The sequence below is a fragment of the Protobothrops mucrosquamatus genome, unplaced genomic scaffold (genome assembly GCF_001527695.2).
Source record: "Protobothrops mucrosquamatus isolate PMUCROS unplaced genomic scaffold, P.Mucros_1.0 scaffold1251, whole genome shotgun sequence".
Lineage (NCBI taxonomy): Eukaryota > Metazoa > Chordata > Lepidosauria > Squamata > Viperidae > Protobothrops > Protobothrops mucrosquamatus.
In genome coordinates this window covers 43,348-56,988 of record NW_015387457.1, presented here as the reverse complement: position 1 = coordinate 56,988, position 13,641 = coordinate 43,348, and the positions used below count along the sequence as shown (strand labels likewise).

Below are 13,641 nucleotides of genomic sequence, written 5' to 3'. Positions count from 1 at the left end.
CGGATCCGAGCGACTTTATCATACAGGTACTGTACAAAATCCTCGGCCCTCCCCTCCAGGGGGTCCCCGCCTCCCCTCAATTGAAGGAGAGAGCGGGTCACCCTGAAGAGGGCGGCCGGGCGGTTATCTGATGACGCGATGAGGGTGGAGTAGTAATTGGTTCTAACCACCCTCATCGCCACTAGGTAGGACCTAACATCTGTCCTTACCTGTGTTCGGTCGGATATATATCAGAAGATCAGTTCTGTCTTTTACATTTTAGGGAATGGGGAGAAGAGGATTGCTTGATAACATCCTGCAATGAATTTGAAAATTAGTGTCGGTTCTGATTTAGATACTACTAATAGAATAATAAAATTATATCACCATTAGTATATTTTAATGGTATATTTATTAAACTATTTATATTTTCATTTATAAAGTCAGAAAATATGAGATGGTAGGATTGGTAAGATACAGTATACAGCAGGAGCTGGCTAAATTTGTATGGCCTCCAAAGCTTAACAGAATGAAGTCAGGTTAATAATTTGATAAAACATAACCATAAGTAAGCCAGGACTTTGTGCACCAGGTAGTAGGCTAGACTGGGAAGTAAAAAAAAACCCTCAAAAAAATAAGAGCAAACTGCTTCTACAATGGTGACCAAAGAAGTCATGGTCATCTCAAAGGAGACTTGATTTTGACTGCTAAATACTTCACTGCGAGAGATGCAACATTTTGCAAATTTAAATAGCTATAAAACACTGTTGAAAAAACTGTTCTAAATTACACTGTGAAATATTGGGGAATTTCTATCCTACCTTGCATTATTTCAAAAGATGCAAAAACATATGTTTTTAAGAAGCCGTTTGACCCAAAAAACAATGAATTTGGGCAAACTCTGGGAGACAGTGGAGGATAGGGGAGCTTGGTGTGCTATGATCCATGGGGTTGCAAAGATTCAGTATATAACAACAGGTAGCTAAAATTTGTATTTCTTCAGAATTAAATCAGGTTAGTAATTTGATACAACATTTAGCAACTGAACATGTTTGTCACAATGACCAATAGCATCCCCTCAGGGCTTCATTTTGGCCAGTGTATTATTTAATATCCTAAAATTAGTGGGAAAATCATCTGGGTCACTGTGTCACTGAACTTTTTCCATTCTCACTCATCTAGGGAAATTGCCCTAGGTCACTGGCTGGAAATGGTAATAGATTGGACAATTATGAAACTGAAACTGAATACAATAAAACAGTGGTGGTTGTGTTTGTAGAATTTGTAGAATTGTAGAAACTGAGATTCCACCTAATTTGGATAAGATAATACTTACAGTTTGGAAATTAATCTGCTTTGAGACCTTATGTGTGCAAAGAGGAGAAATATTCATAAATTATATTTCAGTTGTTTGTTAATACTGTGTATCAGATGGTTGAGATTGCAGTGTAAGTATACATTCAGTGTTTTCTAACATAATCCATAATATACTCAAGATGAAAAACCAGGCAACACAATGGTAATATTATAGGATCTCTTATAATGGATCCCCTTCTAAGCTAATAATTTTGCCATCCAACAAGACATTATAATTGTCTGTATATTAAATTTAATCATATAAAATCAGAAATATCACTAGAAGCCAAGATCACAAGACTACATCTGATTTACTTTGGCCATGCCATGCGTGCAAATCATTGGAGAAGTCAATGATGCTAGGAAGGAGCAAGCAAAGAACTTGCTGGCTTGATACCATCAAAGCTGATATAAAGATGAACATTCCACAACCAAAAGCTGTCCTTGACAGGGCATCATGAAGAACACTTGCCAAGAGTCAGACACAACTGAATGGACTGTAGTAGTAGTAGTATGTTAAATTTAAATTAATATTGTACTAAACAAAGGATCAGAGGACCTCATCAATAAGCTGAAAGCCAAATAGGCACACTACTGCTGTACTTTCTATGTTCCTATGTTTTTAAGGGATCTGCAGGGACACAAAAAAGCAGGCCCAAGTTCTGTGGTATCTCCAAGAAGCAGAATACTGGCTGCCACAGAAGGTGGGGAAAGCCCTGTGAGACCCAGGATAGATGGACCTGATCCTGCGCTAGACCTCACAGGGCCTCCCCACCCCTGAAGCACTGGGGAAAGTAGGATTGGGGACTATTAAGTGAGGTGATTATGTGTTCACCTCACTTAACAACTATCATGGCTTGTGAATGTAATGGGCAAGTTACCTATGCATTCTTCCATCTTCTCTTTTACATGAAGCTATTCATGCAAACAAAAGTTCAGAAAGTTGAGCACAACAGAGTTAGAACTCTAGCAAGTCATTCAGTCATTTTATTTTGGTCATTGCCCAGCAAATTCTGTAACAACTATCATACACTGCATATATAAACAAGTATGCTCCTAAGTGACAAACTTTGCCCTTGCATTTAATATCTATATTCTACTTTTCTGTAACATATTAATAATATTAGTAAATTAGAGTGGCTAAGATTTTGGACTAGAACAGGAAAGATCAATATTCAATTCTTTGTCATGGAAATTCAGAGTGACCTTGGGTTAATCACCATTTCTCAGGTCAATGTTATTTCAAGAGAAAGCACATGTGTTCCCTTTGGCTCCTGGACAAAAGATGGCATTGCAATCAAATTAATAAATAAAGCATCATAAAATGCATACCAACAGTAAGTTAACTAAATAAAATAATATAAATACTTTATAATTGTATCAGCAAACAAAATATTAAAAAGTCTATATTAGATTTTCTTAAAACTAAAGAACACTAAAAAGCAAAAAAAACCCCTCCTGTCAAAGCCATCCGCTTTTCCTGTAGTTATAGAAATTGAACTAAAGGCTTCTGAAAAAGCTCTTAATAAACAGATGTCAAGCAGAGAAGGCAATTTTTCAGGTAGTTGTTCAAGACTTTGTTGTCTAGTCCTATACTCTACAAATTGTTCCTAATCTCCACTGTACTCACCATTACATGTAGCTTCCCTGATTCTGAACAGTGTGAGAACTTGTTCCTGATATTTAAATGCTGCATAAGAAACGCTTCTCAATAAGGTAGATATCCTACCTTTGTTTCTTACATGTAATGACATGAATATAGTCTCAAGAAGAATAACAGTATTTAGCCAATCATAGTTGGACTCTGAAGGCAAGTGAGGTGATTAGTATTTGGTTGGGAAGCCATTTTGGAATTCCAGACTATTAGGTAAGCTAGATAGTTGAAAATATCTCAGAGGAAAGCAATGCAAACAACGTCCATAATACTGCTAAGAGAACTGCATGGATGCAATCACCAAAAGTTGACCTAAACATAAGTGATACTTTCCTTTTATTTTATGAATAGTTATCTTCTGTTTCATTCAAAGTTAGTACTTCAAAATTCTAGTTTCTTCACAAGAATTCTGACTATATACATGTTGTGACGTGAATGCTAATTTATTTGTCACATTCTTTCAAAGTAGCATGAAAATGATCTATCTTTTTCTGAATTAGCAAGACTTTCAATTTTCTTCACACATCTCGGACCACACAGAAAGAAGCAGGATATCAAGCTACCCCACTGCTAAAATGACAGAAAACTCCCTCCTTTCAGTTGATGAAATCTTATTTTGTTTCATAATCTAATCAGGATCTATAAAACAGGATACAATAATCATGTTGCTCTTTTCCCAGTGCAATAGATGATTATTGATGAGAGAATCTCATTATTGTGACTGTTATCCCACAACTTTTGAAGAATTAGAATTAGAAGTATTTCTTTGCTCTTTCTTAATAATAATGGAAGCTAAATGAAAAAACCTGTCTTTGCTCCAGTTTGTTTTTGCCTCAAAGGTTGAATACTTTCAAAATTAATGAAATTCAGAATAAAGAAGCCATGGAACTTTCCAGCTGAATTTTATAGCACAAAGAGGACTTATAATTTTCACCATATTAGGAAACTTTTCCCTGTGCATCAAACAGTGGAGAAATCCAAGTGCTTCTACAATCTAACCTGTAAGTTTCAAAGTCACAATTCTTCATCATTGGAGATAAATCTCACTATACTCAAATGTACTTTAACTCTAAATAGGCATATGCAGGATTGATGTTAGGAGGTAATCCGAAAATAGCACTAGCATGTTTTTTCCCAAACAATACTTTATTTGCTTGGAGATGACCCTTTGGAGCTTAAGGATGTTCAGTTCCTATGGGAACTCTCCAGAGGCTATATCATTCAAGACTGATTTAATGTTGGTCAACGGTGAAGACATTATCTATTCTGAAATTTCAGAATTTAATGTTTTAATTATTTTTGTGTTTTGTGCAAACAAGCAAAGGCCCATCCGTGGGATTTAGACAGCATGCGAAATCATCCCCCCTCCCAGTCCGCAGAAAAACCTGTCTCCACGGAACTGGTCCCTGATCCCTGGTGCCCAAAAGGTTGGGGACCACTGTTTTACGGTGGTTTGATCTATCTCAACACATATGACATGGCATGTAACTAATGGGGAAAAAAGTAAAAAATGAAAAAATGGCGCTAAGCAGGAACAGCTGTAAGCAATTGCTTAGCACACATAAATATTCATATGTGAGTTAGAAACACCATAGCCAATAGCTCACTGGTATCCTCAACATACAACTGTAATTGAATCTGTAATTACAATTGCAAATCATTGCATTGGTAAGTGAAGACACGTAACTGGATTCTAAGTTATGACTTTTTTATGACAGTGTTTAAGAGATTCTATTTTCCCCAGTGGGCATTTTTTTCCAGAAACCAGAAGTAAATGCCAGAAATCGGCACCAAACACTACAAATCATGGTCACATGATCTTGGGACGTTGCAAAAATATATGAAGATGAGCCGGTTGTCAAGTCCCAGAATGTGATCACGTGACCGCAGGTGTGTATGTGTGGCTGTCATAACTTTGAATGATCATTAAGTAATGATAATGATAAGGTAATAAGTCAAGAAAATACAGTAAAATGTAGCGTTCATCTTTGCATTGTCTATAACAGGGGTTCCTAACCTGTGGCCTGCGCCCTGGTAGTGGGCCATAGCCTGCTGGCCACCGGGCTGTGGGACAGGCTGGCTAGTGCATGCTCGTGTGCACACACACCCTCACTTTTGTTAGCGCTGTTGCATGCAAAAACAGAACACCACACCACATGGCACAAAAATGGGCTGCCGCTGCACCTTGGAGCATGAAAATGGAGCACCACCGTACCTTGGGGTGCAAAAATGGGACACCACCGCCACGCCTTGGGGTGTGAAAACAGGCCGCCGCCGCTGGGTGCTAAAAAGGGGGGCCGTCGCAGCACGGGGGGCAAAAACAGGCCGCCACTGTGCTGCAAGACACAAAAATAACCGATGATACGCTGCGGGGTGCAGAAACAAGGTGCTGCACCATGCAAGAATGGGGCAGGGCTAGTATCACATGGGCGCTAGCCCTCCCCCATTTGCGATGTGCATGTGCTCATGGCCCCATGTGCACACGCGCATGTAAAATGCTTCCCCCTCCCCTTTTCTCTGGTCCGCCTAGCGACAAAGGTTGGTGACCTCTGGTCTATAATGTATATGCTTTCTAATACTTATTTTCTGGCTTCCAGCTTACGTGCTGGGCCGTGGCTGTTTGGAACTGGGCAGCAGAAGTGGTGGGCAAGCGTGCACATGGGTGAAGGTGCATTTCTGAAAGTGGCACGCTTGTGTGCGTGAAACCATCCCCTCTCCCCGCCACTACCACGGCTGTCACCGCTACCTCCACCAGTCTGCCAAACCGTAGAGGTTGGGGATTGCTGAGTTAGAAGCTTATACATTTTAAATTGAGCCTGTTAAAAGGTTGTGTAATTAGCAGGCATAAAGTTTAAGTATAGAAATCAACCACTAGGTAGGATCTTAGACAAATATTGAAACATATCTTATAAAATCAGGACCCTGATCTCATGAATAGTAACTTATTATGGATGTGCAAAATTTGTCAATTCAAAAACAGACTGTCTGCCTCTAGAACATTCTGTTCTGGGGACAGTTCAGTAGTTTCCACAAATAAATCCTTCAAACCAGAAAAGGTTTGAGGCATTCTGGTCAAAACCGGCCTGCAGGATAGTTCTATCCCTGGAACACCTCGAGCAATTTCTGCTTCAAAAGATTTATTTCCAAAAAGCCATTGAATTGCATGGTCCAGAAGGAGTTGTGGCAAAACCTATAAGAAAATGTAACATTCAGCTCTCAAAGAATTTTGTACGTATTAAATACAAATCTTTGCTTCTCTTCTCTGATTTAGTTAAATAAATCTTTTCTTTCATTTGCATTTCTTTCAGGAATACTTCCAAAATAATCCAGTACAGCAATATAACTGAACTTTTAAAAACTGATTATGTTTACTTTGAGGACATGCAGACCTCTCTCTTTGAGAACATGGAGGCAAATAATTCAAACTGCCAGCCCACGGGCCAGACGCATCACCAGGAAACTGTGCCCACCCCATTGCTGGCAATGGGGAAAAAGCTGATACATTGAGCGATATCACATGACGTCGCGAGTTTGACATCTCTGAACTAGATCAACCACTTCGTCACAGTGGGACCCAAATGAAAGCATGCACAATAGTTAGCTGCCTGAATATATTTAGTAACTAGGACCCTACTTCCTCTCAGATTAATTGGTTAGGACTGTGCCATTTCTAATGTTCAGCTAAAATCTGCCCTGAACTTAAAACTATTTTTCTATGTTCTACAATCTGAAATGAGATAATATCATAGTACAGAATCTGACATTTTGTATATAAAGTACTCAGTTCTGCTATCTAAAGATATCTAGAATGGCATTTCTTTTTTGCAGCTACATCACACTGCTGATCCATATTCAAACTGTAATAAAATAATTCTCCACAATCTTTCTCAAAAGAGCAATTTACAAGCCACGCATCTCAGTCTATACCCATGAATTAGATTTTTTTTTTAAATTAAGAATACGATCAATATTTATTTTTGGTAAGCTCTGTTATTCTAACTTAATTTCTTCTATTCTATTCTTTTATGATTGTCATGTGTTTTCTGTTTTCTATGGTTTTATCCATCTAAGCCACATCTGTGTCAACTGCATATCTGATAAGTTTTATTTCTAACATAAATATTCAAAAGTTGGGAGCCCAGAACTGAAATTTATGGTATCCCTCTCTTCTTTTGTTTGAGAAGGAATCACTGACAAGAGCCCTGACTATAATTTTCAGGCTCCCATTTAATTGTCATGCCATTTAGAGCCAATGTAACTGCAAATCAGAATACTTTGCTATGAAATGAACATGCAGTATATTTTATTTACAGAATTCATACAATCTATTAAGGCAATTGTTCAATCACAAAGTAAGATAACATTAGCGCAGTAAGTCATTTTTTGACAAATCTATGCTGACTTCTATGAATTTCATTATTTTCAAAGTGCTTCGAAGTTAATCTTCACAATATAGTCTAGAATTTTTATCAGTATTATGTCAGACTGACTGATCTACAGTTTCCACTTATTCAGTTATCTGGCACTTCACTATTCCTTAGAATTTCTCAAAAATAATAGGCAATGGTCAGGTTATTTCCTTCAGTACCATAAGATGCCATTCAGCTGACCATGTTTTTGTTTATCAATCTCAAGTTTCAACCCATTCCATCCTGCTCTTTTCTTTCCAATTGTTTTTGAATATAAGTAAAGAAATATTTAAATACGTTTTTCTTGGCAATTCTTCCAACCTCAGCTCCTTCTACTAACAGATCTAAGGTTGTGGGACTACCTGTATGTCCTCTTCCTTTTTCTATTTTGCATCTTATGTTCTTTTTTGTTTCAGGTACCCACTATGTTACAATCACACTTGTTTTAGTTTATTCTGTTATTTTTTTCACATTAGAATTGTTTGCAGTTATGCTTTTAGTCTCTCTTTTTTTAGGAATTTCAACTCATCTTGAGCAGTTTGCAACATTTCCACCCTTGGAATTCTAACTATAACTGCTAAGAGTTTATTCATTCTTTTTTTGTATAACTTGGGTATGGTTTTGATAATACAGGTAGCTCTCGACTTACAACCACAATTGAGCCCAAGAGTTCTATTGCTATGCAAGACAGTTGTTAAAAGAGTTCTGCCCCATTATACGACCTTTGTCACAGTTGTTAAGTGAATCACTGCAGTTTAGTGACATGATTATTAAGTGAATCTAGCTTCTTCATTGACTATGGTTGTCAGAAGGTAGTAAAAGGTGATCACATGACCTGGGACACTGCAACTGTCATAAACACATGCCAAGCATCCAAATTTTATCACATGATCACAGGGATGCAACAGTTGTAAGTGTGAAAAACAATCACACTTTTTTCAGTGCTATTTTAACTTTGAACTCTAAACGAATGGTTATAAGTTGAGGACTATCTGTAATACAGCAAGATTTAACAGGTAAGTAATACATTCTGCCAATCACTGTATCTACTCTAGGTCCACAGTTTTATAGAAACTGAATTTCAGTAAGAATTGGAATGATGCAATAATGCAAAATCGTATCTTTTTATTACAACACAGTTATAAGAATCTTTCTCAAGGATATTAAAATATTGTTAAACTGTGGGTAATCTTGACTATCATTAAAGAAAACAAAGTCTTATAAACCCATTTATACCACTAACTACAATTTAAATTAATTAGGTTACTGAGTTGAATAATACAAACCCTCCTCATGGCAATACTAAAAGCAAAAGAGAAGCATTAAAATCCAAGGCACAGTGATAAAATAGTGTCCTCCATAAATTTGGGACTATAACTCTTATAAAATTCATTACAACCCACATTGGCTCAGGCTGATATGAACTTATAAGTATTAAATAAAAGGAAGGCATATGAAACAGATTACATACTGCACTCCAGCATGAAACAAATGACATATACTGCACTTTCTGTAAAAGGCAACTACTAAACATTCAGTGCATTTTAAGTTTCTTTACGATCCAAATTTTAACTTAACATTATTTTTCATTTATAGGCTGGTGTAGAAGAATCTGAAATCATCATATAGTTCTATAATGCTTGGTACACTGATCTATTCTTAATGATTGGGTTTTTCCAAAAACATTCCCTAGTTTGAGAAAAAAAACAGTTGAGTTTTCCATATAATAGATTATGGGAGGGAAGGTCCCTCTCTTGATTCAGCAATCATATCAGATTGGGCAGCCCCACTAATTCAGAGTAAATCAGGTTATTTCTAAAGTTCAAGATCCAGTCCTCAAATCAAAATGGATGATATCTCAACCATCCTAGTAGTAAATTGAGGGAACTGATTATTTAGGACTCACTCCTAGATACAAACATCATAGGGAACTGTATAATCAGTTTTACCCTAACTACCTGCTTTCCATGAAGTTGGTAATTCTATGGAAGGTAAGAGCTGGATAACAACATTTAGGGACAGATGAAGAGTAAAGAAAAACTATGCTTATTAAACATCATAGACCTATATGGATCCATATATTTTCATGATGGCATATTGTTTATACATTTGAGAACCAGAAAGGGGGGAAGGGATGTTTTTCCCCAGGCATTCTAGATCTTTCATGATTCTAAATCATATACACTTACATCCAAGAAAGCCTATTAACTCATTGGGTTTTTTTACATAGTGAGAGTAAAAGGCTTTCAAATAATCATGTAATTAAATGGAGAATATCTACAAATATTGAAGTTATCAATAACACAGAGAAATAATTATAGGTCACACAGGCAAAACAAATTTTGTAATATGTGTATCTGCTTTGTTCTCAATTTTTTTTCTCTAGCCTCTATAAAAAAATATTCCTTTGATATTTCATTTCACAGCCAAAGCAGCAAATATCTCTTTACAACTAAATTTTGTTCACTTCATGTATAATATAATTTATACATGAAAAATATAGTAGCTCCATTTAAAAAATAATTGCTTACAATTTAGCAAAGCTTTTAAAACAGACAAATTCAAATGTTTTATTTGTACATAGAATGTCCATTAAGCATGAAGAATGATATCACACACAAAAACAAGGTGGCATGCCAATTAGCAAATCATACCATAAGCATATTGCCAGAAGGATATGCATTAAAAAAGTTAACTGCACTTTAATACCCTTTAGAAAATCTATTTTCATCAGAAAACACTTTTATTTAAAAGAATAAAATATACAAAGATTTAACTCATTACAGTTTTAAAATATTTATCTGTACAAGACTTATTTTTTCCTGCAACAGTTATCTATTCCACTGGGAATAAACAAAGGAAATATCATTTATATTACTCTGGTATACATACATAACATAAAGAATTAAAATGGTGAAGAACATTGCACCATTTATCAACATACATATATTCCTCTATGTTCCTTGTCCACATTCAATTGTGAGTACATACACTTTTAAGGTAAACCAGGGAAAGGAAGTCATTAGGGCAGAATGGAAATTTCCTTTCTAGTCCTCAATTTCTAAAAAAAGAGAAAAGAATCCCACTTCTGTATGAATGATGAAAAATTCACAGCACAGTAAACACTCTTCTGACAGATGGTCTTGGCAATAGAATACACATGTGTTCTGTTTTCAATTGTTCCACATCATTTTGACCATGTGCCTGAAGCACAAAAAGACCCCAAAAATAAAATATCTCACTACATTGTAGCTGCAAGTTACTCTTCAGGCAAAGTGCCTCTTTCAATTCCACGCTTCTACTGGGCATATTTCTATAACCTCCCTATTTTACCCTTCCCTCTCAATGAACTAAATAACGGAAAGCAACACCCAGACACCCCAGTTTAAAGTGTCCAGGGCAAACTGCGATTCAGAGCTTGTAGTATTAAACACTTCTGTTAAGTAGACCAGGGCTGGTCATTCAAAGCATCGTGTCCAAAACACGTAAGAGGGAAGGGAAAAATATGCTTGAAAAGGAACGATTTGGAGGAAGAGAAAACAGGCAGTGGAAAATAACGTGCACCTCGTTGAGCTTTGGAGGTTTCCCCCTCCATCCGCGCAGCTTCCTACAGCCAAGACGGAGGAGGCATCTTCGAACTGTGTAGCACGTGGCAAGCAACAGCTCCCCAAAGGCCAAGCAGGCGAGGGGGGAGAGATCTTCTCTGTGTCTAGCACTGGGGGGGGGGGGGGGGAGAAGGAGACACTGCCCCCCCCCGCACACTGACGCAGCTGCCAAAGAGGAGGAGCCTGCGGGGGGCAGGGGGTGGTCCCTTTGTAACCCCGACAGCGGAGGGGGACCAGCAGGAAGAGGAAGGCGGGTAGTCAGATGGGGACACGCATTAAGAAAACACCCTCCTTTCCCTTCAACCAAGGAGCCCGCATCTGCTGAGGCGCTGCCCAGACAGTTTTCCCGTCCCCTCCCTGACGAACCGGGAGGGGAGGGGCGGCAAAGCCACCTCTCCGAGGGGCTCAAGGCGCCTCCTCCCTCTCGCCTCCTGCAGCTCCGCGCTGTCACGCTTGGGCTATTTTTAGCTCGGCGCTCGCGGCTGTTCCCGGCCCGCCGCTCGCCTCGTGGTCCCCCGTCAGTCCGGGGCTACCCAAGGCGGCAGGGGCTCCGGGTCGAGCCAGCCGGTCCCGCCGACCCGTCCTCCCCCTTCGCCGGGCTCCGGGTGCCCGCTCCCGCCACTGGCCCTTACCCCAGCTCTTGGCCGTGCGCCCCAGAAACTCTCCGCTGTTTCGGTTGTAGATGAATTGCCGCCACTCGGCCATAGACTGGTGGAACGGTTTCTTCTCCTCCTTGGCCATAGCTGGCAGAGTCTAAAAGGCGAGCGAGAGGTGGGCAGGATGGAGCGGCTGCTTCCCGGGCACCCGAGCGGCGACGGCGGAGACCCGTTGCAGAGCGAGAGCGGCTCTTCCGAACCGCTAAGAAACTACCCCTCAGGCGCCCGGCGGGAGAGCAGAAGAGAGGAAAGGAAAGAGGGGCTGGGCCAGTCACACGCACTGAACTGCGCTCCGCGCGCCGCCTCTCCCCACCCCGACTGATACGTCAATTCTTGGAGGAGCCAATCGCTGCCCGCGTCGTCTGGTAGTTGTGGTCACCCAGAGTGCCCTCTACTGGAGGAACGGAAAGCGATCGAAGGCGAGAGTTAGCTGCTCCAGAGCGAATCTTGAAAGGAGAAGCGAGGAGGGGGAGTTTCTACGCAGGCTCCTCTCGTTTTTTCTTCCCATCCCGGTGTCGGGGGAGAAGAGGTGGGCTTTCTGCGTGCGGTGGGTCGCAGTGCAGCCGGGGCTATAGGCTCCAGGGGACAAAATAAGGCAAGAAGAAGACATCGCTCTGCCCTTTTATCACACTTGTAAGCCATATATGGCATGAAATGTTGCAGGACTTACCCCGAAAAGATTATAGTTAAGCACCACACTCCCTTCTGTGTCTAAACTCGGCATATTAGAATCTAAAGTAAGCAATATAACCTACGGAACAATATTCAAATAAACTTACTAGTAGCTTTCTTATTAATATACTTTCAAATTATTTTTCACGTCTATAGAGTTCTCAGTTGAAAAACAAAATCAGTTCTGATATCCTGACTCCTATTGCATATGCAAAGATTGGACGGTTTCCTTACTAAACATAATTTGCTTGTACATGCAGGTGTAAACGGAGCTCCGTTCAAAACAAGTTGGCAAGACTACAGTGGTTGTGTAACCAATCATTAGGCAATTCCACGCTATGACAAACACCACAATATTTGTCATGTTACTGCCTATAACAAAGCTGAACACCCATTAGATTTCTATGCATACTACTGTGAGGAGAATGCTGTCTGCCTTGCTAAAAATAAAGCAAAGCAAATTAAAGCAAAACATGCCACCATTGAAATGGTAATGGTGGGATCTTTTTTTTAATAGAAATTTTTATTGAGTTTTATAGGATTGGGGAAGGTCTAGGACCGGGATTGGGATTAAGGTTCGGGGTGGGGTTAGGATTGGGATTGGGGTTAGGGCGGGATTGGAAACAACATTGGGGTTATCCCCCAATAACATTTTCAAGCTTTAGCAAGCAGATTGTTGTCCGGGTACATATGTTCAGTTAACGTTGATTAATATAATGGTAAATAGCTGTAGTAATTATAATAAACGATAATCATAAACAGTATCAGTTGGTCAATACATATCATTGTTCTTACTAATATATATTCAGGATAACATATCACATTCATTTCTCACTAGTTCGTTTTCCTAACCATTGGTAAAAATTATCCCATGTTCTAAAATAAACTGAATCTTCTTTCTCTTTGATCTCTAAGGTTAGTCTATCCATTTCTGCACATTCTAAATTTTTCTTAATTAGAATCTCTTCAGTTGGTAACTTTTCATTTTTCCAGTAATGGGCAAATACTATTCTCGCTGCTGTCAATACGTGCAATATTAAATATTCATTCTCCTTCTCATACTTAGCTCCTAATATTCCTAACAAAAACAGTTCTGGTTTAAAATTTATCTGTCTTTTAGTCATCTTTTCCAGCCATGTGTGTATCTTAAGCCAGAACTTTTTCGCTTTAGGGCATATCCACCAGATATGGTAGTAAGTGCCTGGCCTTTGTTTACATTTCCAACAATTATTCGAGGCATTTTTAAACATTTTCGCTAATCTTACTGGTGTCATATGCCATCTATAAAACATTTTATACAAATTTTCTTT

General features: G+C 39.0%; 1 protein-coding gene across 1 annotated transcript in view; it reads right to left on the bottom strand.

Moving 5' to 3' along the window:
* Positions 1-11,908, bottom strand: part of ATP1B3 (ATPase Na+/K+ transporting subunit beta 3) — a 28,865-nt gene extending 16,957 nt beyond the window's left edge. Inside the window, exon 1 of the mRNA XM_015821093.1 lies at positions 11,636-11,908. Within this exon, the coding sequence (XP_015676579.1) occupies positions 11,636-11,744 (109 nt within the window). The 5' untranslated portion in view covers positions 11,745-11,908. The remainder of the gene's footprint in view (positions 1-11,635) is intronic.
* Between the last annotated feature and the right edge of the window lie 1,733 nt (positions 11,909-13,641).